Source organism: Amblyomma americanum, chromosome 10 (assembly GCF_052857255.1).
Source record: "Amblyomma americanum isolate KBUSLIRL-KWMA chromosome 10, ASM5285725v1, whole genome shotgun sequence".
Classification (NCBI taxonomy): Eukaryota; Metazoa; Arthropoda; class Arachnida; order Ixodida; family Ixodidae; genus Amblyomma; species Amblyomma americanum.
The window spans coordinates 90,686,864-90,713,532 of record NC_135506.1 but is presented as its reverse complement, the minus strand read 5'-3'; the positions used below and the strand labels follow the sequence as shown (position 1 = coordinate 90,713,532).

The window sequence follows — 26,669 nt, the reverse complement described above, 5'->3', positions numbered from 1 at the left end:
GCATGTTTAATCATGCAAGAACACAAGCCACGGGTCTCCAATTCTCACACCTAGTTTGCATCATATAATTGTGAACCCCAGCGATGTGAGTCAGGCTATGCCCAGTGCAGGACAAAGGCCTCTGACACTAATCGCATATATGAGACCACACTGTGCTCATTGTCCTTAGGAATAATGGAGTGGATTCTAAAAGAAGGCAAGCGTGTAGCAGGTGCCAGCAGAAGGTGAGGAGGGTGGATGAGATTAGGAAGTTTGCGGAGATACGGTGGCCACAGCTGGCAAAGGACAGGGTTATCTGGAGAGGCATGAGAGAGGCCTTTTCCCTGCAGCGGGTGTAGTCAGAATGTTGATGATGATGTGCTGTAGCTGGTGCCACTGTTAATTATGTGGGTCAGTATTTCTTTTCCTAGCAATATCTAAATTGTCAGATACACACGCACACCAACACCATGAAGGCCTTTTCCTCCGTTCATGTGCTTGAGTGATATGGTGTGCACTAAGCCAAGTTTGAACTACACACTGTGAACAGCACAGGAAAAGTAAAGTTGGATACTTAATACGAAGAATGTCACTTCAGTGCTGACTGCATACTGTGGAGGTTTTGTGAAGAAGACTGCGTGGTCGCAAAAAAGGAGTGCTGAGGGCCTCGGGCCCTCCTGTCACATTATGTGCAACCTGAGGACTTGACTAGAGCTGGGTGTCATAAAAGTGTGGGGGGGGGGTGGGGGGGGCACTTAGACTTGTGCACACTTACATGGAGGATACGTTTCCTTCTTTTGACATTGCAAAATGAACAGGTCAGAGGGTCGACCTATCTTTGCATTTGCTCGTGCAAGCAGAGTAACTGACGCAACCAGCGTTCTCTTCAGCAACCCTAAATGATGCAGACCTTTTCACTTAGTCGCTCAAGAATTGGTAGTACGTGGAATTCTTTTCATTTGTCAGATGGTCCCACTAAATAGATTTTTTTGTTCACCTCAAAACGTTACCACTCCCAAAAATGATAGCAGCCTTGAGCATGCCTATGTCACCATGTACAATATTCGCGAAACATTATTGCACAATACTCTCAGCCACTCACAGGGTTTGCAAAGACAAGACCACCAAGCATTCTCCCCACAGCTCAAAAAGTGGCAAGAACTGGAATGGGCTGGCCCAAGGAAGCAGTGTTCGGGCAGAGTCGTCATCTTAAAAAGTGGACCCCGCAATAAGGGAAAGGTTGCATCGAAAACAGGCGACACCACCGCATCAGGTCAATCACCAGTTGGCACGTATTTCGTTGACGACGCAGCGTGGGCACGCGAATGGGATGACGCCCGGCATGGCATAGCCTCGCGCCAACAGCTTGGCCGTCAGCGGCAGGGGACGCTGCAACCGCCTCAGGAGCGAGTCCTCCAGCTCAGGCATAGCTGTCTCATGGAAAGCTGCAGCTGTCGTGTTGTGGCCACACGAGAAGACCAGCGCGTTGCCGGCCAGCTTGTCGGGCGGGGAGCAGCCACCAGCCTTGGCCGATTTCTCGGCGAGCAGTGCCTGCGTCAGACGCTCCACCTCGGGGGCCGAGAGCTGTGCAGAGAAACACGAAATGCTTACCCGTTTGTGGGCAACAAAGCAGGAACACAAAAATATGGCATAAGTGCAGTGGCACATTTATGGGGATGAATGACCCCCCCTCAAGTAGGAAATTTTCTGTAGGAAAGCAGCACTGGCTGTCAGTTAGTTTCACTGAACGAGGTCAAAAAATGCATGGTGCAATTTCTTAACCATTCCTTCCAAGAACTGCCAGTAAATCCACCACTGCAAAAGTGATGACGCTATTACCCACAGCCAATGGCTTGCTGGTATCCCCTGGTTGCTAGGGGAACAAGTATATCCACACACTTGTGTCCATTTGTTCTACTGCAAAGCATTTGGTCGATGGAGACAAGCACACATGCCTCCATCGACGTCCATTTCACTAATGGTGAATTCCAATCGCAGGCCCGGAGCGGTCTGCACGCTCTGTGACAGAGCGCCTGAATCCGGCGCAGAGCGCGCGACCTGAAATTGCGATTGGAGTACACTTGCTCTGGCCAGAGCATGTAGGGCGCCGCTGAAAAAGAACGTCACGCAAACTTCCAGTCGGATACGCCGATTTCGGCGGAGCAGTCCCGACTGCTCCACGGAGCAATCTCGGCTCGGCAACCGCTCCCTGTCTACGATTGGAAGATGCGATCCGTGCCTCAGATCTGCGTTTGGAATACAGTTGCTCCGAAAAGAGCAGAAATCGTTGCTCCCGAAGTGCTCCAACTCTGCGATTGGAAGTCACCATAAAGCTCCCACTGCAAAGTGGAGTAGTGTGGAACGCTTCCAGTGCATGTGCATCTGCCTGTGGCACTAGACCATATGCCAATGGGGCAATGGGGACATTTCCAACCCACTTGCATAGATGGTATACCACTGATGTTTGCACTCAAAGAAACAAAATATGAAAATGCAAAACATAATATCTTCAGACACTCATCCGGTCTCAGAGGTTAGATGGCACATTCTCCAAAGCACACTTCTCTTCTGCACATACCAAGCACCTATGCTCTGGTGGCCGGTACCCATCACAGTTATCCGTGGGCTGTTACTGTTATTTGTATACAGCAGTCCTCTCACAAGAGACTGATAGAGACTGATGCCTTGTCACTACAGCATCGCTGCAGTTCCAAGACAGTTATCGAAGCAAAAGAACACAGGCAAAGCAAGATGATGAGTGCATTATCAGAGCAACCATATTGCTGTTAGGAAAAGTGGTGCAAGTTTTGGACTGTTCTACACACTATTGTGGACAGTTGTAATGTCACACCTCTTTTGTGCTGACAACTGTGAACATAACCTGCTGTTTAACAGGCTGATATTCTTTTTTCATGTGCTGACAGGTAGCTATAAGCTCAATCTAGACCAATACGTCAAACCACTGAATGCTTCTGGCAGCAGAACAAAACATTCCAAACATATCACACCTCTGGAGTTCAGAACAGATTCTTTCAAATACTCTTTTCTGGTTCGCAATATTGACGAATGGAACAAATTACCAAAGGAAGTAGTTTAATGTTCGGATTTAAAGGCTTTCGAAAACGCCCTCACGAAGTATTTGTGACTGGTTTGACTGGTATGTTTTTGACCCATATCACATGTCATTTTGTCTTAATCCCTCCTATAATGTTTCTTTTATTTGTATTTCTCCTACGGCGGTGATCTGCTAATGTATTGCATCTAGTTTTTGATTATTTCACCAACTCCTGTCTTGGCAGCTGCTGACAGTATGAATAAATAATAAATAAATAAATATCTTCCACCACCCCATTAAATCGGATGCAAGTGCACTTTTCGTGCGTGCAATGGTATGTGTCCATGTTGTCAACATCTGTCTGTGCATCAGCTGCTCATATTTCTGTCACCGCTCTGTTTCACCTTAACAGAGCCCAACTTATTTGCTGCCTGCATCGCATGTCCCGGTTAAGTTCACTTCTTCCTCTAGATTTGAGATATGACATAAAATCCTATTCCCTCTTTAGTGCACACTGCTGGTGGGGGCACGCACACACGGCCCATCTCCAACTAAAAACCGAGTACGCCACATGCCTCGTCTGAGACAGTTGCAGACATCAGCACTGCATGGATGATGGCCCTAGGTATGCAGAGATATTGGTTCACAGTACGAAGCGTGCTTCTGTTTCGTTCCCTGCCTCTGCTCAAAGCCTGCGAAATGCCACCTCCCAGAAATTCCCGTGAACAGAGAATGGGTAGCAGGAGGTGAGACACCCACCCGGAGGGCGGCCTTTCGGCGCATGCCGTGCCCCAGGCTGCGCACCAGCTGCTCCCAGAGTCGCTGTGGGGGCACGGCAGGCTCCCAGCCGGCACTCTCGTCCACCAGCCGGATCTGGGCGGCCAGGGCAGCGGTCCCCGACCGCTCGAGCAGGGCCCCGATGAGCTCCCCGTGGGGGCGTCCCGACAGCACCCGCTCACGCATGGCCCCCGCCAGCGACAGGCACAGGCCCGGTGACAGGCGCGACACAAAATGGGACACCACCTCTCGCTCGTTGCTGCAAGCACAGACAGGGCACAGTAAGGGTTGGTTAAGCCTGTACCATGTCCACTGAAGTGAGATATACTTGGTATGCTACACACAATGCTCACTGTGTCCCACTTCCTATGCTATTCTTTTTTTTTGTCACTTTCTTTGTGCTAAGTTATACTGGTACAACCGCTTTCCGCCATTTCCATAAACAGCATTCAATCTAGTTCCCCACATAGCAGGTGCGCAGGCAGTCAAGAGCAGGTGAAGAAGTGTCCAGATGTGTCACAAAGCAGGGTTCAGTCCACATGAGCGAGACTGCAGTTTCAGAGATGAAGGAAGGTGAATCTAGAGGGAGTAGGGGACATAATTTTATGTTTGGCAATGCAGTTCAGTGTCCTAGACCAGCTTGCTAGGACCAGCCAGGCAAGCTGTTAAGGTCAAGAGACTGGCCACAGTCAAAGCTACTCACGCATCACACCAAGCAGTGCAAACCTTGCACACCACCATGCATGCTTCTCTGCCACAATCGCTCCTTGCTGCAGACAAGTGACAAAGAGACATACATGCACAAGCACTGTGAGCCTCCAGGCACCTGTCAGAAAGACAGGGGCCTGCTGGACTTCAGCACTGAAAACATAACCATGCCAAAGGCTTGCATGTTTTGTTTAGACAGTTGCCATGGTCCATCTTATCTTTTTCCATAAAGCATCAAGCATGCTGCTATGAAAAATATGTTTGTGACAAATAGTGGGGAATTTCACAAAAGTTAATAAAGTAGAATCTCTATGATACGAACATGGCTGATATGAACTTTAGGATGATACAAATTCGTAAAATGCCCCAATTGGTGTAGTACATTGTGTATCATCTGCAGACTTTCAGACAGTATTCCAAACACTCTCCCGCAGCACTACGGATGATACGAACGTGCCAGCCACGGCTCAGCCTTCGAGCACTAAGCACTACCCGTAAATCACCAATGCGGTGTTTGCTAGTCATGCGGTTCACATCGCAAGCAGTGAGCCACCCGCACATCACCAATATCGTGATTGCCATTTGTGCTGTACACACTGCATGTAGTGAGCTGTGGCTGCACGGCCGTAAATAAATCCTGTCAGCTGTAAACAGATCTGCGTGAATGCATTTCTAATGCTTCTGCATATATATTTTTTTTCGTTTTGAACAATACGAAATTTTGGATTATAGGAATTTTTTGTGACCTCATGAGATTTGTATTATTGAGGGTCTATTGTAATACTAAGCTGGGACTTTGTACAGCTCAGTCACCTCTCTTGTATCCAAGAACAGCATCTGGGCTCCTCGAACAGCCTTCCTTCGTCTACATTATTACATGAAAGCCAGAAGAACTTCGTTACGTCCCATATTGTACTGCTACAATTTTCACGATAACACCTCATACAAAACAATGTCAAACAAACTTTTAATGAAGGAAATTTGCATAGTACTCATAGCTCAATGAAAGGGAAACTTGTGCATTACAAACAGTTCTGGAGCATGTGTACCATGGTCTGATTATAAAGAAGGCCCATTAAATGCAAACAGTGACGACGGAGTGCTGTGCTTCTCAATGCAAGCCAACTTGCCAAAGTGCCCACCAGAACTCCTCTGGATGGATCCTTCTGCTGCTGCACCATGTAAAGTGCAACATTCCCATTCTTCAGGCTGTTCATTCAGCAATGCCACTCAAAGCCTCCTCAACCATTACACAGATAAGCTGGATGTAGACAGGCATTTGTATTCCATTCCAAAGTTCACGTCTGTTCTATTAACTCTGCTTATGTATTCTTGAATGTTGCCTCAAGGGATTTCATGGTTCCAAAGGACAGACACATCCAGCATGCATGCAGCACTTTCCATTCACATGCTGGCTGATCAATCAAAAGTAAGTCAGCTCTTAGCTCCCTTAAGCAAGGTGGACGCAACATGTTCTGTTGGAACTTGACGTGCAATTCTAAAACTCCCACCTACGTGTTTTTTGGTCATCCCTGCGAATCTGGTTCTGCCCAATGCATATTGCACCCCCTGAGAAAGCAAACAGCCTATGCTCTCTTGCCATTTGTGAAAGTGGTGGTGCCACATGTGGCATGACGTCAGCCACACTGCTGCTGCTGCAAGGCCGCTGATGCAATGCAGAGTAGGCAGCTTAACCCCATTCCTCACATTTGACCCTTGCATTTTTCAGTGCAGCACCCAGAGGTGCAAGTGGATATTGATAAACAAACTGTCAATATTTGTATCTCCATTTTTTTCTGACAACCACGATTTTGTAACACACAGGATGGAAGCCAACGACTTTAGCAGGGGTCTGTGAGGCACTTCTTTCCTACCATATGCCAAAGCAGTCCGCGTCCACTCATCCACAGTCCACGAGTCAACGCAGCGCAAGTCAGGTGCCATTGCTGCCTCACAGTGACAGCACTTCGCCTGCCTACATTCTGTGCGCACATGAAAAGGTCACCATGGCACATACAGTACATCTCCTGCCCGCACCAGTCATGGCTTATTCCCTCACCTTACCAGCTCATTTGGGAATGACACCCCACATCAAACGAGCAGACCAAATTATGCCAGGTGGACAGAGCCACACAGGTGCATGTGAAAAGCGAAGGAAAATGTTTTAAGGTTCAGTAACTACTCTTTCAACCTTGGTTGAGTAAGATGCATGAAACGGGCATGTGCAAGGGTAACAAGCTGCTGATCCCACTGTTATTTTGGCGGCACAACCAAATTAACGCGACAAGAAGGGGCTGGTGAAGGTGAACAGAGAAAATGTGAGCCACCCATGTTCAGCTTCACCACAAGAGAAGCGACAGAACAGACTGCCAGCTGCGATTTTGCAGTGATTGTGCACACCTGTGGGCATTAATTAAATACCTCAAGGGAATTAGCAGCACCATGACATAACACATGGGCTTCTCAAGCGGTTATTACGTTATATTACCTGCTTAATGTAATGTACAACCTTTGTCCGTAAAGTTTTGACATTAATTTATTTTCTTCTCTAGAAATGATTTCCCAAAAATGTGTGCATATGTGTAGTGCCACCCTTTTGGGCTAACCTGCGCTATTTATGTTAATTGCTGTGGCAGACGCTGGATGGCACTACATGCAAAACAAAATATGTTGTCACTAGTCATCTGCGCATTCTACTGTGACTAAATGCGGAGAGATGGACGTCCACCTCGAGCAGCGTGTAAACGTAAAATTCTGTGTGAAGCTTGGCAAGACAGCCACACAGATGTATGAGCTCCTTCGTGACGGTTGCGGCAACGAGACATTATCGCAGGCGCGAGTTTTCGAGTGGCACAAGAGGTTCGTTTCGGGGAGAATGTCGGTGGAAGACGACACAAGACAGGGGCGCCCTTCAACCTCATGGAATGAAAACGTGGTTCGGATCAGGGAAATCATACAGCAAGACCGCTCCATTACAGTCTGCATGCTATCAGAAGCTCTCGGCATTAGTAAGACAACATGCCACCAAATTTTGCACGAGAACTTGGGGAAACGAAAGCTGAATGCCAGACTTGTGCCGCACTCCCTCACACAGGACCACAAGGACAAACAGGCATCAGTGAGCGCTGATTTGCTCTCCGATGCAGAGAAGGATGCTGCATTCATCGACAGCGTCATTGCTGAAGACGAAACATGGTGTTTCCAACACGATCCTCAAACAGAGAGGCAGAACGCTGAATGACAGTCCACAAGCTCTCCGGCGGCAAGAAAGGTGCAACGATAGAAGACCAAAACAAAGATGATGCTGATATTTTTTTTCAATGCCAGAGGTGTCATACACCACGAGTTTGTCCAACAAGAGCAGACGGTGAATCAGGAGTTTTATATCCACGTGCTCCAATACATGCATGACGCACTGCGACGCCGTTGCCCTAACTTATAGGCATCTGGACAATAGAGCCTTCTCCACGATAACGCAAGGCCGCACACTGCTCTCAGCTTGACAAATTTCTCGCCAAGCACAGCATTACTGCACTTCCCCATCCGCCGTACTCGCCTGACCTCTCCCCATGCGATTTTTTCCCGTTTCCTCAGTGAAGAGAGCCTTAAAAGGTTGCTGGATGGGGAGCGTCGAGGCCCTTCAAGACGCCACGGCAAAGTAGCTGACAGCCCTGCCAAAAGAAGCGTTTTCCAACTGTTTCCAAGACCTCAAGAAGCATTGGAAGCTGTGTATGGACTCCAAGGGAGATTACTTCGAAGGGGTGCTGCACAAATGATTTCAATGTTAAACGCAGCATTTTTTTTAATGGACTCAGTCTTGGAACTTTACGGACAAAGGTTGTACCGTATTTACTCGCATAATGCTCGCACTCGCATAATGCTCGCACCCTCCACATTGGCTATCAAAAATTGGAAAATTTTTTTTTTCCCCGCATAATCATCGCATCCCCAAAATTACTGCCGCGAGCCGTCTGCTTGTCGTAGCAATCGCCATCTATTGACTGCGGCCACAACTAACTGCCATGGTTGGGCGCGCGTGCTACTAGGCGGCGGTACTGTGCTATCATCCGCTGCCACCGCCGCTACCGCTCATCCACTCACCACCGCTACGCCATTTTGCAAAGGTGTCTCCAGCTCTCCGGTGTCTCGTAGGCCTCGTTTGCCTTGTTTGCGTGTTGCACCGTGCTCTTTGTGCCGCTTCGCCATGGGACGCTACGCAAGCTACACAGCTGCTTTTAAGCAAAAAGTTATTGAGTATGCGTTGGAACATGGCAACCGCGCCGCCAGCAGACACTTCGGCATCAACGAGTTTTGCGTCCGGTATTGGAGCCGGCAGCACGAAGAACTCAAGACGACTGGTAAGACACGCCGGGCTTTCCGTGGACCGAAGACTGGGAAATTTCCTGCCGTCGAATCCTCTTTACCGGAATATATCAAGGCTCGACGAGCGGATGGGTCTGCTGTGTCGATTGATTTGATACGGAACCAGGCGCTCATAATCGCAAGAAAGGAGGGCATCCCGGTGCAAGACTTCTGCGCTAGTAACGGGTGGGCCACACGATTTATGTGGTGCAATGGACTCTCGCTCGAGAGGCGAACGACGCTTTGCCAGCGCCTGCCCGCAGCCTATGAAGAGAAAATAGTGGACTTCCATCGATTCGTTATCAGGATCCGGCAGGAGAAAAACTTCTTGCTCTCCCAGATAGGGAACGCGGACCAAACTCCGCTGAATTTCGATATGCCCAGCAGCAGGACAGTCGAACAGACAGGCGCTCGGACTGTGCACGTCAGGACTACAGGTGCCGAAAAACAGAGGTGCACGGTCATGCTAGGCGTGACGGCGGACGGGCGGAAGCTCCCACCGTACGTCATTTTCAAGCGGAAGACCCTCCCGAAAGGAAAGCTCCTCCCTGGTATACACGTGCGCGTCCAAGAAAAGGGGTGGATGACTGCGGACCTTATGGTGGACTGGGTGAAGACTGTGTGGGAACGGCGACCGGGAGCGCTTCTTTTTCCGTCGCTCCTCGTGCTTGATAGCTTTCGGGGCCATCTTCAAGAGACGGTTCGGGTGAAGTTCAAGGAACTGCGCACGGATCTGGCTGTTATACCTGGCGGCCTCACATCAATGCTACAGCCTCTTGACGTATCTTTGAACAAGCCATTTAAAGATAACGTCCGGAGGCTGTACGCAGAATGGATGGCCGAAGGTGAACATGCTCTGACGCCGGGCAGCAAGATCAAAAGACCGTCCGTGGAGCTGCTGTGCAGCTGGGTATCAGAGGCATGGTGGATGACTGATGTAAACATGGTGGCCAGAAGCTTCAAGAAAACAGGAATTTCGAACGCCCTGGATGCGACCGAGGACCACCTGGTGTGGGACGACGAAGAAGCATCAGAAGATGAAGAAACCATCGATTCCAGTGTCAACACAGACTCTGATGAAGAGTAGAATTGCCTGCAGGACGTACGCAACGCGAGTAGTGACGGGGAGGTTGCGCGCGGCAAATAAAGTGCTTTAGCAGCATGAGCTTACGTTCACCCTGTACTTTCATAACGAAGGTAAGTTACGCTGGAAAGTAATGTTTTCGTTATATTTACAATTGCGGACCTGACAATCCTGATCTTGCACCCATTCATCTTTGCATTTAACACTCGGAAACATTTGCTTGAAAATTTTCCCCGCATAATTATCGCACCCCCAAACTTTGCGTTGATTTTCAGGGAAAAAAAGTGCGAGGATTACGCGAGTAAATACGGTATATTATGTATGCTTCTTTTTTGTAATATTACCCCCTAGAATAATGCCCTGCAGGTATTGCATAAATAACTAAATAAACTGACAAAGCACACTAAAATGTTGCCTTCTCAGCCACCAGATCATACCACCATGCAAGCGGCTCTTCGCTAGGCCACCTGCGAAAGTAACATGCCATGTTGGGGCACGTGCAGCTTGTGTTCACACGTATTGTCAATCCACAATAGACAGTCAACATCGGAAGGGCAAACACATTTTCCTTGGAGCATGTGACACATAGAAGAAGCTCCAGCGGGAGGCCACTAAAGCTGGGTAACATGGTCAAGCATCAGGATGTCTGCAGACGGTGGACCCCTTCAGCGATTCGCACAGACATTTTAGCAACTAAGCCCAATGGTGGGAAACTCAGAGCTCGGAACAGTGGTGACAAACGTGGTCCCCGCAAGTGAGAACACAGGGGCGCACAACATTCATGCGTGCAGGCTTTCTTTTGTGCTGGCCTCAATCCGAAATTGAGAAAATGTGGAACACGGCAGTTTCCTTTCAAACACGTCTAGTCTTTTCGTAGCTGCCTCACCTGAACAGGACGAGACCAAGCGAGTAGCCAATGTCTGGCAGGTGGGCCTGGAAGAGCTGCTCCAGAGGATTCACGGGTAGCTCCTGCTCCTGCCAGAAGCTCACCATCTGGAAAAGGGCCAGCACCGCGAGCATGACTGCATCACAATAAGTTGCCAAGCACCACTCATGCAACAAACATGAAAGGAACTAGGTACCATTCAGTGGCGAAATGTACAAAAGGGCACAAAAAAAAGAAAGATGTGCTAAAGTAAAAAATGATAAAGCCCACAGTACAGAACAGATTTTGAATTACAATACAATATGCAATGTCCTGCCAGCTTTTAATGCGTCAGCATTTGAATAACTATCATAGCAAAAAGTGTGCGGAGTTTGCCTGTGAAGTCTCTGTTAAAAGGAGGCAAAGTGGAGAGAGTGAAATCTGCCTCTCCACTTTCAAGGAGATGCAGGAGGGAATGGGAAAGTGGGAGAGGGAAGAGGAAGAGGAGGTGGGAAGCAAGGGGCGGTGGCAGGGACACCAGGGTGGCCAGTCAGGGTCGAGGGGTGGGGAGAGTGGAGAGGGTGTATGGAGGAGTGTCACTGTGATCGTTGAATTGGATCGGGAGAATGGAGCAGGGGTATGATGTGTCCCACAGTGATTAATTAATGGATTGGATCACGCCACCTGTTCGCACGGTCTCAACCCATAAGTGGTAGCGGTTGCTCCGTTCGGGGGTAACACTAACGCTAGCGCATACTCTGCCACATGAATGGCATTGAGCGTCTATGAATGTTATGTAGCGAAAGCTACATAGGCCACGAACTCACAGTTTTGCCGTGCTCGCATTCCCACCGTGGTCGCAGCGCACCACGTGACCAGCCAACCACGTGACTGGTCACGTGGCCAACCGCGTAACGAACCACGTGACAACAACTAGCCAGACAACCAGACTAACCTGGACCTGCAATCAAGATTAACCAAGGCTAACCAAGCTATGCCTTAGCTTTCGCCCCCTTTCTCTGACCCCGTACTTTGCAAAGACTAACTTATTTCAGCATTCTTTCTTTCCGCAAACCATCAGTGATTGGAACAGCTTACCAGCTTCGTGTGTACGGTCTCTTGACCTGATAAGTGCATATTGTTAGTTTTTTTTTTCTGCTTGTTGTGTTAGCTTGTTTTTTGCCTTTTCATGTCATTTCCCGCTGCTCGCGTTCTGTTTGCATTTTGGTACTTTTACTCAATTTGTGATCTGTTTCTGTAATCCACTCCTGCTTGGGCCTCACGGCCTGCAATATGTCATAAATAAAATAAATAAATATCCTGGCATAGCCGAGCTAAGCCACTGCCAATTTTTTTACACACACACATGCCAGCTAGTTACATTGGTCATCATCACCATCATCAGCCTGACTACACCCACTTCAGGGCAAAGGCCTCTCCCGTGTCTCTCCAATGAATCCTATCTTTTGCCAGCTACACCCACCCTATGCTTGCAAACTTCTTAATCTCATCCACCCACCTAACCTTCTGCAGACCCCTGCTACGCTTGCCTTCTCGTGGAATCCACTCCGTTACCCTTAAGGACCACCGGTTATCTAGGTTTCGCAAGATGTTGGTTAAGTTGGCTTCATTACTTTGGTAATACCAATTGAAGAGCAAGATCAAAATCTCTGAAAACAATGAAAACCACATGCTCTCATCTCTTTTTACTAGGATTGATCGAATACTCAAAATTTTGAACGTGAATCGAACACATTATTCAGTTCATACTTGATTCGAAAAGTTGAGATTCAAGAATTTCCGAATATTTGGCAGCGATCGACTGCCACGCCAGCTACCATAAAATCCTACCATGCCAAAACCGCAATATCTGGGCATACTATCTTAAACTTGAGTTTGAAGTGTCGGGAAAACAGCACAAAGGTGCCCTCTTCGCTTTATTCTCCATAGTTTACTGTGTGGACCGATGACATTCGGAGGTTGCTAGCACTAGACCCCGAGCAAAATCGCGCAAGTGGCTCTACCCACATATCACACGCGATGTGAAAAAGATTGCCAACCACACGCTTCGAACAGTCACAACGGTTCAGTGAGTGTTTTTTTTTTTTGTTCTTTGACCCTTCAATAACATGTTTCATACTTAATGTCCACACCTACGAAACTTGTCCTGTCATCTTCACAACTCTTATAGTGAGAGCTCTGCCATCTTGTTTTGTCTAACTGTGATATGTGAGAAAGCCAATTTGCAGAACTTCATATGGGGCTCCGGAGGGGGGGGGGGGCGAGTCGAGATGTCAGCGGCAGGGCAAACGATTGTGTAAAAATACCGCCTACTGCATGGTGCATTGTAATCCACGCATCTATGACGTGAGCGTAACAGTAGGCGTGAGAACACTCGGAGGGTCTATCGCTAGGCCAAAAAATAGCCTGGCCATGCAGTTTCAGTTTCAGACCTTCACCGCCAGCCTGCGGCGATGACAGCTGTCAACCTGCACATTCGTCAGCCGTCCTAAGACGCATGCCGGTTTCGAACACAAAACTGACGTGTTGCTGACCATTTCTTTTTCCCTTTTAGAAGCAGTCTCACCCTTCCAATGCCAATGTGCCAATGATATCATGCACAGCGAAGCTGTTTTATACATGCGCAATGCGGGAAAGCTTTCAACGAGCTTTCAAAAGCGTATTTTTCACCTTCGATGTTCCAAACCACAATGCCAATTCAGAAGATTAAAAACTGGGCTTGTGATCGATACTGACAGCCTTCAGTTTCACAATATATCACCTCGCACCCTAAAACCAAAAATTGAAAAGGTGACTAGTTATAGCTTAGATATTTAACCATCTTTTAATTTGCACTCTATCACGCACATAATATTCACTGTGCTGTGCAATCCACTTGCACAAACCACACCGACACCTCTCTCACATAGCATGCTAGTGTGTAGAAGCACTCACATTTTCAAAGAAGCCACAGTTGGCCTCACTGTTCTCCTTGTCAATCAGCCTGAAAATGAAAGAATAAAACAGGCAGGTCAAAAGACATCTCAGGAGCATCTCAAACTCTAGCCACACTGTCTGACACTGCTTTCCCAATGCTAGGTGCAAGTACGGCTGCTTGTGAATTGCACTGAAAATTAAATCAGTGCAAAACTGAACGAGGAAACAATGAAATGACAGTACTACAATTATGTAAATCAAAACAAAATGTAGAGACAATTTCTTTTTAACAATAATAACACTGGTGCTGCAGAACATATGGCTGTTACCCCAAAGAAAGAGCGCACGAATTATGAGTATATTATACAGAACAAAGGGGTGGGTCACATGTGTTTCACGAAACCTGCTGCTGAACACTGCTCAGCATTCGAAAATTTACACTGAATGGAGGGAATGGAAAGAACAAATGCGCATTGCCTTTCTTCCGCACTCACCCCAGGTAGTACGTGACAGCTTCCACTGCAGTCCTCGTCAGAAATTCGCGGGTCACCTTGGGGTCAAACATCAATGCCTGAAACTGGTACTGTAAGGCCTGCAAGAACAGCAAGGGCATAGAAGTGGAGGCTGTCAGCCAGAGCTCAAGGCAAGAACATCTCTGGAACAGACAGCAGTAGGGACATGTGAATAGTCAAATTTCGAATTTGAATTGAACAGTGTTCCTTTGAACACCTTTGCAATCTATAGGTAATTCATACTGTGAGCAGCAAGTTGCGAAAACGTGGCTTCGGAGGTGGACGTTTGCCGAGTAATGTGGAAAAATCTGCCACTACACTCATGGAGACGAAAGAGATACGCCCCTCCAGCTTTCTTTGCAACAATAAATTGGTTGTGTTTCTGCGAGTCGCAAATACTTAAAAATCACAATGGCATGTTTACCACACAGGCCCAAGTAGGAGCAGCTAGCAATGAAGTTTTACGGGCTAAAGGTGCGGGGAAAAAATTTATTTTGGCGTAGTCACACAAGCCGATGACCTGAAATGCCTGCAAGTAAGAGGGAATGTGCGTACCCTACCAGCTGCTGTCAACACCAGGTGACCACATCATTGGGGCACACGCATCCTGCAAATTTTTCCTGGTGACTGCAAATTTTAAGAATTGCACAGTGTAAAAGACATGAACTAAGAAAGAAGAGCAGGAGAGGCAGTGATCAGCACCTGTACTATTGTTTCTTGTTTTGTGGCCCATTTACCACGTATTTAGGGATCACTTTAAAGGAACTTTTGCAGACTTGCTGGCAACCCTGAATGTCAAACTGAATGTCCGGGACAAAGTGGATTTGACATGTGCCCCCAAAAGAGACATGGGGATGACACTAAATGCCCTTTGCGACAGCTCAACACTAAGTCAGATACTGCATCGTAAGAAGTGGCAGCAGGGCAGAAAAATTTAATTCTGCATTCCCAGTGTAGCATTTTGGTCAGGAGCTACTAGAAGACATTTCTTGCTTTCTTGAACACATGTTTCTTTTTTATTTTTATTTTTTGTCCACAGTTCTTCTTTTCCTTTCAAACAGTTCTAATGAAGCCTAAGGCTCTCATCACAACTGGTAAACTCTGCAGCGTTAAGGCAGAATGCTTTATATCGTCACAGTCGATGGACGGACGGACGGACGGAGGGAGGGAGGGAGGGAGGGAGGGAGGGAGGGAGGGAGGGAGGGAGGGACGGACGGACGGACGGACGGACGGATAAATGGATAGTCACATAAGGCACTTCCGCACCACAACATATCTGTCCCCATCTGAAAGTACTCCACCGCTAATAGGGCTTGGTTGCCACAAGCACTGCCGATCACAAAGACTCCTGCCTGCGTCTCGATGCCAACTTCCCAAGCTCCCCGCTCCGCCTTAACCTGTACAAGGTGCACCCATCCAATTTCAAGAAACATGTCCATGGTGCAGCGGTGGCCCCACCCTACACATATGATGTGGACGTGCGACAAACAAACAATACTCCCAGACCCCAAACCCTAACCGACATGGGAGGAGATGGTGGCCACCGATGACCCTGCTGCCCAGGCCTACCTAGTGGACAGAGCAGAGCAGCTGGCAATCTCCAGTGGAGTACTCGAAACGGGGCACATCCACTGAGAATTTATATATAACCAACGATAAACATTCTTCCCTCTCTCCCCCTCTCTGCCTTAAACTCGTCCCCAAACAGCTCGGTGTCGCCACCCTCGGTATCGCCACCCTCATTACCCCCAGCACCTCACGACATCTCAAGCCTTGCCCGAGTTGAAACTGTCTCCCTCCTTCTCACCTGGGCAAACTGCCCCTCAAGCGTGGAAACCTTGGCAGCAGCCTGGAAGTCCGAGAAGCGCTGGCAGTAGTTGACCACCGAGGTTGGGTCGTAGCTGCCCCGGAATGCCTGTGGGTGGACAGGAAGCAAAAGGGAAGAGCACAGCAGGAGTGAAACCTTCGTTTAGGTTAGCTGGTTCACGGGTGTAACCAAACCAAAACAGTGAATCCAGACAAGTTGATAAGTCCTCACAACTGAAAAGCACAAAAAATACAGAAAAACCAGACTGAGACAGAGGCACCCCTGTGATGTGCAATGTCAGTGCAGGTTAAAGATCCCCGGGTGGTAGAAATTAATCCGGAGCCCTCCAATACAGCACCTCTTTCTTCCTTTCTTCTCTCAGTCCCTCCTTTATCCCTTCCCTTACAGGGCCACCCTTCAGGTGTCCGCCGATATGTGAGACAGATAAACATAGATACTGCGCCATTCGTTGGAGGCGCGGGAAGGCAAAAGCCGTTAGTGACTCATTGCACTGATTTGAATTTGAATGTGCCTTGCTAGAATTACTGTATATAAATCTTAACTAAACCCTGTAACAGCACCAGAGCTGTCCCATGCTAGAATTACTGCATATAAATCTTAACTAAACCCTGTAACAGCACCAGAGCTCTGTTGTAATAATTAAGATAGCTTGGCATACGCATGGGAGGTAGCAGGTGGGTTGGAATTCTGTGCATTGCCACATGCGATGCACTCCAGGTTGGCATTCCACCCTACTGAAAGACTGTGACCGTAACTGGACACTGGCTCCCTCGCTGGGTTGCGGATTGGGTGCACTCCTCCTCCATCTGAAGCAACCATTCTTCAGCAGTTTTTCTCCTAACCTTTTTAGTTCCCGAGTTAAGACTTCCGGCATGTGCCAAGGTCCCAAGTTTACAGGGCCGGTTGTGATCACGTGACAAGGTTACGTGACCTAGGTGGCAAAGTAAAAGACGGACACGGTCACGTGACCTAGGATGCAACGGGCGGACACGGTCGCGTCACCTAGGATGTAACGGACGAACGCGAGTATAAGCCATCAAAGGATTTCGCCTTAATATAACAGTGAAAGCAAACCTCGCGAGATGCCAAAGTGTGGTTTGATCACTGCAGTAATTTGAGTGGCAAAGCAGGGAGCCCGGAGCAGTTTGCAGGCCCAGTACAGAAAGACTGCCACTTAGCCATGCACACATAAAATCTTTAAATAGCAGCACCTACAGCTCTCTGATTACATGAGGGCACACTTCATTCCACTCGATCAAGACTCAAGAACATATTCGCGCATTTTCGGCTAATCAGAATAGAGCTGGCAAGCTTCAAGATGAAGCCAAAGTGGCCTCGCAAATATGGGCACACTGATCCACAAACTTCCTAGAAACACTAACTAAAGAAACTTGCAGGACAGACATGAAAATACAGAGCACATCAGGCACGAAAGGATCTCAAATTCAGCAGCCAGAAGTGCACCCTGACCATTACTTACGGCCAAAACATGAACATCAAAACTGAAGACAGCCAAAATTCCTTGCTTCCCCAGAAACCTACAAGACCTAACATACTGTGACACAGCACGTCTCTACGGCAGGTCATAAAATGCTACCATCACTGTGCAGAACATGGGCGCCCAATACACGTGCGTTTAACTGGATGTACAATAGTGCAAATGCTGGGTAAGCATTGCAGAAGGCTAGCAATCATGACTTTCCAGTTCTTCGTTCTTGTTGAAGTTTTTTTTTTTCATTCCTCTTATGTTTGTGGCATTATGAATAAAAGTATTCTGCATCAAGTAACCTAGCAAAAGGTTTAGTGAGATGGCCTCAGTCCTGCCGTAGCAGAAGCAAACTGTTGTCATAACATATCTTGGTTCTGATGCTAATGATTACTGGCACGAGGCTCATACCAACAAAGCAGGACGTTTTGGTGCAGCGCACACAAACAGAACAGAAAACACAGTTGAACCTCGTTATAATGAACTTGACGGGGCCCAGCGATTACTTCTTTATAGCCGTAGCTTCGTTATAGCCTGTGTTGACAGAGCTTCCAAGGAAAATCGTCATTCTTCGTTATATCTATTATTTCGTTATAAACCATCTAGCTAAGTGGATGGATGCCAGCTTCCAAGAACTTGAGATAAGAAATTTCCACCGAGCTGAGCTTACGAGAGACAGAAGAGGCAACTGCACCTTAGTTGGCATGTGGAGGAATTTGCTTTTCCACTACTTTTCAACGCAACCCCGGAAATGCTTGGCGTCAATTATGGAGAGATCTACCACTAACAAGGATGCTGAAAATACCACATAGACCGGCATAAACTTGGATCCAGTTATTTGAAACACGAACTTACCCTCAAGCTCATATTTCAAAGGCCTTCACCCTCTCATTTCATTCATTCAGCAACATTGCAAATGAGAAGGTAGTAAAATTCCAAACACTGACTGTGCTTCACGGCATTTTAATTAAGCAGGGTCAGTAAAGTTAGAGTTTACAACATTTACAGCACACTTTTCTTCAGGCATAAGATGCCTTAATAGAATGCTTGATGAAAGTAATGCTGGAGTAACAGAGTGAATGAGAATATTAGAGTCATCATCATAACAGGTTCCAATATTCTGCAGAAATAAAATAACGTTCAAATGACGTAGCGAGTCATTCTGCATGCGGTGACAACGAGTATCAGATACTTCCGCATCTAGAACACAAAAGACTAGACATTTTTAAAGAACAGACAGTCTACATTTCATGTGCATTGAGAGATGTGCCTCTAGGTTAACAGCCTAAGTATGACATCGAAGCCACTAACCTCGAGGGCAGTGTGCAGGGCCACAGGCCCATACGGAGGGTCATCGAGTGAACCCAGGTCAAAGGTCGGTGCAGAACGGCTCAGGTATGCATTCTGGAAGGCCTTCTGCCGAAGCTGCACAAAAGAGGCAAAAGAAATTGGCCATTTCAGGTTCAACCAAGTGTTCACCAGAGACTCAGCCATTCTTGAAAGTATATCATAAGATCAAAATTCCCAGGGACACCCAATTGCACTATGTGTTGGTAATGCGATAGCAATAGAAGTTGTATTTGCGGACCTCTACACGTCTGTTTGCACACATCCAGACATCTCTTCGGGTCATCTAGCCGGTGGTTGGACGTTTCCCTGAAGGTGCCTAGAGGTGGCAACACAGACGCAATGAAGATACACTGAAGCACATAGTTGTAACTTCCAGTCTTGTGAAGTCAATTCCCTCCAGTAAATGGGCGAATTTTATGACCGATGACACACTGTGGCCCCATGAGGGTTCTAATGATAACGCATTAATAATCTTTTGGAAACCAATGCAGCTGCAAAAATGCACAATACGGTAAAAAGCTGATATATTGAATATAGATATCACAAATTATTGGGTATGTCAAAATTTTTGAAAACTTTGTTAACAAATGCATGCAATTTTTACTTTATATACCTGTAAGAGCACAATTACTCCATGGTGTAGAACTCGCACACCATTTCCCGCACCGCAGTTAATGTTTGGTCACGCCACTGTCACTCATGCAGTCACGACAGCCCACTCCACCGACTCTCTTTGTCCACCACCGTCCAGTTTGCCATGTGTGTACTTCACACACTGCCTCACTCCCGCTCACACATCGCGCGCCTTTTGGCGGTCGCCCCAAAACTCCTGTCCCAGAGCCCCACTACGCCCAGTGGTGCCATGACCTGCACCTAACCCTTACATATCAAAGGAAGTCAGACAAAAACTGGATAAAATTGATACATCGAACAACACAAAACCAAGTGGTACCCTTCTAATGGGGTAAGAAGCAGGCTTTGCCACACTACAAAAGCGGCTCGTGGTAGTGCAGCAAGCATCCGCATCCTTACATCACACTGAAGTATCCAAAGTGCCATGGAACATAGAGTAGCATAAATGGCTGGCAGCCAGGCAGTCGGCAAGCGTTTTCGCCTTTGACACTTGTCAACAGCACCACCGAAGCAGGAGTGTGGATGGTTGCAGCCTTGTTATAACTACCCTGCAGTGAGGCTAACTCAAGTCAGCTGTCAAGGAGGTGGTGAAAACAGTGGCGGCTTCCACTTTGATGCACCATTTTCTATACGACACTATGTACTCTGCTGGCTCACTTTGTTGTGTCACCACGCTGCGAGGTGACGGTGGAGTCTGCCAATGAAGTTGGACATTTATGTGCCTTTCCAATCCTCAAAACCAACGGAGGGTTTCGACTGCGAATAAGACAAGACTGAGAACTAGACTGTCTAATATTTGTTTTGTTCAGGCAGGCCCTGGCATTCTCTAATGTGCATTTGACACTGCACTGAACTCTGCTGTTTTCACATTTTATGCTCGTCAAACACCCATCCTTTTCCCCATCGGGCTGAGAAAAGCACCACCCAATGACAGCACATTTCCGCACACCTCTCGACGCCCTCAACAACGCAAAAGAAGCGACTGCAAGATAGGGAAGCAGATGAGCTTCCTGATGTCTAGCACATGAACTTGCAGTATCTTGCAGCCACCACTCTCCTAGTTTCCTTCCTGTGGGTGCACCTTTTTCTGATTCCAACAAATGTGCATCCCAACCGATTAGCTAGGACCAGCAATACAGACCATCCATTTCCCCTGCGGACGGGGTGGCTGATCACTTCAAGACACCCCCGCGGTGCACTCACCGACTGCTCAAGGTCATCCAAGGGTGGCCGCGTGATTTCTGGGGGCAGTGCGGTGACCTCGATGGGCCGCACCTCACCCGTGCGCTGCCCCTGCGGGATGGTGATGAGGCAGCGGCTGGTGCGGATGGTGATCAGGCGACTGGAGAGCACCCGCAGGTGGCGCACGGAACTCTCCTCGGCGGGCAGCTTGCACGCCAGCTGGGAAACGATAAAGGTCCCAAAGGCAGTGGGCATCACAGGTGGCAAAATGCCTGGATCAAACCAGAGCGACCACAACCACCCGGAGCAGGTTTTAGTAGCCACGAATGCCTTTGCCTTTCATACATGCAGGTGGAAGCACGTGTGTTGGGGCAACAGCTTTGAAGCATGTGCACAGAATCACACGAACGAATGCACACTATATAAAGTAGACAGAGAGAAGCAGAATTACATGCTTTGGAGCATGCAGGCAAAAGCACATGGTTGGAAACATACCCTGTTTACCGAATGTAACAAGAACATGACATGTAATGCGGGGGCAGACTCTGAGGGCGTGAAACAGAAAAAAAAAGAAAGGTATGTGAATTTAACACAGGGGATGAGATCTTAGTGTACTGGAAGTAGGGTAGAATTTTATAAAAGAAGCAGCTAAAAAAATAGCTTTCCTGTGGCTCGACTTCGGAAGACGTGACCAACTTCGAGCCTTAACACAGTACAGCAGTTGCTACCACCATTGCTGTGGAAAGGTTTCATGCGCCACTTGTTTCTCAAGAGAGCCGTGCAAGAGATTCAGAGGTAAGACTGATACAAGGACAAGCATGGAGTTCCACTGTGCCATCACTGTGCTGACCATGCGCTTTAGAGGCCTCATCAAGAGAACAAAAGTTGTCCCAGTCTTGCAACTGCACGTCAAGTCATGCCACCCAAATGTCAGTGGCCATCCTCTGCAACATCTAAATGAGTCATGTTATGTGTGCGGCCATTGAAAAATTGTGCCAAAAAGTGTGTCAGATACTGATACTCGTGAGAGTGTCTTTGTGCGTGAAATAGCAAAGCCAAGTTTTGCATGCGCCAGAAGTGGGTTAGTATTGTCTTTAAGTGCGACACCCGCAGTGCTGTGAAAGTTGAGCGTGTCGGCTGAACTTTAATAGAATGAAACAAAGGTCCTCATGTCTCGTGTGCTCTATCAAGCTTCCTCGAGACTATGCATCAAAGCTGTACTTTGTGCACAAGTGTGCCTTCTCAGGTGATGAGTTTCTCGCTACTCTCATATACGATATGCCGTCCAGTTGCTTTAGCTAAATATTTGCAGCTCGGAGCTACAGTTGGTCAACCAATATGGCATTTTTTTCTTTTGTTTCTTTTTCCATTTCCCAAAGTTGGGGCCAACAGGCACGGCACATGAAACTTTATACAAGTACATACAGGCTAGTGTGCCTAATTGCCACTGAATGATATTTGGTAATGCGCATAATATTCTATTATAATGCGAATGTTGACTCTTCACTTCTACTTTCAATACAAAAATTAGCATTACATTAGAGTAAATATGATATACGAGTACTGCAGGCTGCAGCACCTGACCTATGTGCAATTACACTTGGCAGCAAACTGTCTACTGAGACACTGCGCTGATACAACTGGTGCTGATTTTGCATCGCTAGTGAATCAGCGCAGGGACAGCGCAGGGCAAGAAAGAGCACACTCACACATGTGGAAACCAGTTTTCCCCTCCATTTCGACGCAGCCGACCATCTCCATCGGTGTGCATCGGGACAGCCCCGGCTGGGCGAGGAGGGAAGTCTCACTCATGGAGGAAAGGGAATGGCGACGGGAGCGCCACCTCGTAGGTTACACGGAATTCTGCGGGACCGGACAGAGTCTCTTCGGGATCCGGCCAGCGTTACGAGCGGTTGGAGCCGCACACTCTCAGCACCTTTTGCGGCAGGCACACAGGGATCCGTTGTGCCTTGCCGCTGGACTTCTGGTTCCAGGCAGCGCAGCGAGCGCAGCAAACGTGCGCTCTGACCGCCTTCCCCAGCAAATGTTAGTGAATGGGTTTGCCCCAAGAATGCGGCACACACGGGAAAACCCGGCCGCCATTGTAGGCGCATACAAACGTTCGCCGCCAACACCTTCGAAGTCGCCCCCTGCCCCAGCCGATAAGTCGGAAGTCCTTCTTACGTAGCCTTCTATTTCCGAGGAATGCCTCGTTGATGTTTTGTAGCTAGCTGGCCCGCTATGTATATTAATTGCAACTGTAATAAATAGCATACAAGTGTTAACGGTGTGTCGTCCCTTCCCTTTGTCCCTCGAGCACGAACCCCATCCGCGGTTAGCGAGCGGGAACGCTGCATCCGCGGAGTGGGAGTGCGGGCGGGGCGGAAAGCTGTCCCCCTATATTTCCACACACAGTGGCTGTCAGCACAATGCTTGTGTGTGCACTCTTGATGTGTGCTGTACACACACTGTTCTAAAAGTCACGAAAGCCGACTTTTCAAGCAGGCCTCAGCACAGTTCTGCATGTTCGCCATATCTTTCCAGAAGCATCCTTTTCCTCCCTATTTTTATGCAGACATAAACCAAGGTGACAGAGTTTATTTCTTGGTTATATATAACCTTCCACTGTCACGGACACGAACACCACAATCAGCTGTCAAGAAAGAACACGCAATGTGTGCATTACCCTTACAGCTCTCTCCCATTGCCCTCGCTAGTTCATAATGCTAATCTGTTATGACAGATGGCTGAACAGAAATAAACAGAAACACATGTCAGGCAAGAACGAAAGACAGCTTCACGACTGTCGACATGGAGAAACCATACGACTGTTGGCAGCAATTGTAGCAGGTCAGTAAAGAAAATTAAAGCGCTTTCGCTATGAATGATGCTCGTTGAAGACACAGAAATGCAATTCACAGTGAATGCTACATGGGAACTTGACGCCAATTACAAATGCTCTACAAAGACGAATGTGAATGCCAAACACTTGTCGCTCAAGCGCCTTTTTGTCACCCTTGTCAACCCTTACTGTGTCTCTTTCAGCTTTGTTTCAGCTTCATAGCATTTACGAACCACCTGAAGCATCAGAAAGACGATATGCTTAACAAAGCGAAGCAGAAAGCAACCAAGCAGCTGGACATCAGGCACCTCGCACAGGCTTTGCTGGCAACGCAGCGCACAATGTTCCCGCTCAGCTCATCGCATGCCAGCAATGCTGAGAAGAGAACAGAATGACCAACAACAACAACAACAACAAAGACACCAGCCAAGATGAGGAAGCATTCAGAGCCTCCAATTGTTCGCTGTACACACAAGCCTGAGGTATACAGAGCCACAACCTCCCTCAGTTTTACCATAAATGATCATAGTATTTCAGGCCGTATGTGCACAATTAAACGCCACAAGTTACACATGTGCTACAAGCTGCGCAAAAGCACCTTAACGGGAAGGAAAAAAAGCCCACCTGTCCGCCATCGTTCTGGCCCCAGGCCCAGAGCTTGCCCTGGCTGTCCAGAGCCAGGCTGAAGTCCCGGCCACACGACACCTGTGCCACCTTGCTCCGCTGGGCCAGGTGCGACACCAGCTGCGGGTTTTTCTGCACACACATCACGCGACAACAGGTAGACTTGACATCACTCAACACAAGCATCAATCAAAGCAATACTCAGATGGCATTCAAGAGACCGAATTAATTTAACTTGTGCAAGTGAACTTAAAAACAGTACAACACCTAGAATTTCAGTGGAAGAGAGCCGGTTTGAAAACTATACAAAATCTTATTTGAACTTTCAGGGCAAGGGTGACATCAGTGGTTCCAAGCCACTGCCAAAGGTGAGCCCTTCCACATCACACTGAACTGTTACTTGCACCATGCTAAACAAGCTAAGCCACTGCAGATGCCTTCCATCCTTTCTTCACTGTTTGAACAAGAATTTAACTTGGAGATTAAAGCAATAGGTTCAAAACACTTGAAAAACTTGGAACATAGCAGTTAGTGATGCTTTTGTCCTGGTCAGTGGATGCAGCATTTAATCTGTCCAGCCTGTACGATGGTGCAGTAAAATGCAGCAGTGCATTGGCATTGACACGAATGGTGGAAATAAGAAAACATTCTAACAATCAATGAAATAGGTGATCAGCGCGTTGCCTGCTTTCATATTAGGCGACAAAACTATGTAAACCTGCACATGCATGAGTTAAGAGGTAACTGCCATAATGCACTTTGAAATTTCCCAGAGGGCACTGAACTACCTTGGACGTCCTGGGGACGTTTTGGATGTCCTGTGGACATCCAAAACATCCATCAGTGGACATCTATCAGTGCCCATTGGGAATGCGAAAGGTCAGGTCAAGCAAAAATGGGCGCACCTGGTCCTTGCGACTGCCCAGCCCCAGCTGACCCTCGGTGTTGCGGCCAAAGGCATAGACCTCTCCATCGCGGGTCAGCAGCAGGGCATGGTTGGAGCCACAGGCCATGCTCACCAGAGGGCCACGGACCACTGACAGGTCCACCTCAGTGGGAGACAGGTGGCGCTGGTGGCCATGCAGCAGGGCCTGCACAAGGGGGACAACAGATGGTGTAGCGCCACAACCCCCTCTGCTACACCAGTCCTAACGGCTGCAGGTGGCTTGTCATTTTCACAGGCAAGACATGACTGTGATATTGTTCAGTGCAACTTTCCTGAGGTGGGCGGAGCACTGATCAACAAAGAACAAAATTTTTCAGTTTTTCGATGACATTTTCTGATCTAAGCCGAGTCGTTTTTTTTTTTCGAGCTTCTGTTTAAAAGAAACGGTCTTCCACTTTCGAGGCATGTTGAATTTGAACGATCAGTCTTTGGTGCGCACTTAGCTAGTGTTAGGCAGGCACAGAGTTGTCATCGCACAACATGAAACGCTGAAGGCAGCAGTAAATGGAGGAACGTATCGGCAGAGGCAGGCGTTGGTGGCACAGCGGCAACAAGCTCTGATAGATTGCAAGACACTTTTTTCCATACGCCAATCAACAACTGAATGACATCATGCACGTGATTCGCCTTGCTGCTCCAGCAGCAGACTTAGCCGGTGCCGCAGGGCATTGGTAGGAGGCGGGAGGTACGTTCCTTCCTGAGACCAGCCATGCGCGCTCACTCGCTCGCTTGTGTGCGTGGTCGCACCGGTCGCAAATTGACATCATCCACGCAGGCTTCAAAACCTGCTTGTATAATCCCAAATCTTAACATATTCCGTACAATGCATACTGTCCGGGACACATGCAAAATTCATATCATCCCGAAATTCGTACCAACCGTAATCATATCATTGAGATTCTACTCTAGCAGACTTTTGACAGCAAAAAAAAGAGCCACAAGTTTCCAGAAAAAAATCGAGGAGGGTTAAGCATAAACTCTAGTGCATGTGGCACGGAATGGCCCAAGCAATTTTTGTTTTGTATCAACTGCTGCATCACTGTGTGCATGCTAAGTGCATGAAGCACTAAGCGTGCACATGGCCGCGATATGTAAAGCGCACCGCTAACTGGGGTTCCCCCACATTTGTGTCCCCCTGGACATGCGAACTGTAGAAAAATGGCCGGAACCTACAGCTGAGTGTCCCATGTCCCATGCAGCATAAGACAGCTCCTAACTTCGATTAATACATTCAACATGTCAGCAGCAGTTGCGCAAGATGTTGCTGCTCTCATGGTGAACATTAGAACATGGCCTTCTCAAAGCTAGGTCACATCTTCGTGTGTGCAGATGGTAATGAAAGTGAAGCGGGTACTGTTGCATTCAATATGAGCTGCAACGCACAGGATGCCGTGAAAGTTCAGTTCCCGAAACTGTGCGAGCACTGCAGTGCTCGAAAGTTGTGCACTCAGCGGCCAATAAAGGAACAAAGTGCACTGAGAGTTTGGGTCCATTTCCCA

General features: G+C 47.9%; 1 protein-coding gene across 1 annotated transcript in view; it reads right to left on the bottom strand.

Annotated features, from left to right (window-relative positions):
• Nucleotides 1-940: 940 nt before the first annotated feature.
• The window catches only part of LOC144106462 (uncharacterized), an 84,520-nt gene continuing 58,791 nt past the window's right edge, over nucleotides 941-26,669 (bottom strand). The window contains exons 23-32 of the mRNA XM_077639278.1: nucleotides 25,130-25,315; nucleotides 24,225-24,356; nucleotides 20,780-20,977; nucleotides 18,905-19,018; nucleotides 16,087-16,194; nucleotides 14,262-14,359; nucleotides 13,786-13,834; nucleotides 10,852-10,958; nucleotides 3,794-4,070; nucleotides 941-1,563 (exon numbers count right to left, since the gene is read on the bottom strand). Of these exons, the coding sequence (XP_077495404.1) occupies nucleotides 1,258-1,563; nucleotides 3,794-4,070; nucleotides 10,852-10,958; nucleotides 13,786-13,834; nucleotides 14,262-14,359; nucleotides 16,087-16,194; nucleotides 18,905-19,018; nucleotides 20,780-20,977; nucleotides 24,225-24,356; nucleotides 25,130-25,315 (1,575 nt within the window). The 3' untranslated portion in view covers nucleotides 941-1,257. The remainder of the gene's footprint in view (nucleotides 1,564-3,793; nucleotides 4,071-10,851; nucleotides 10,959-13,785; nucleotides 13,835-14,261; nucleotides 14,360-16,086; nucleotides 16,195-18,904; nucleotides 19,019-20,779; nucleotides 20,978-24,224; nucleotides 24,357-25,129; nucleotides 25,316-26,669) is intronic.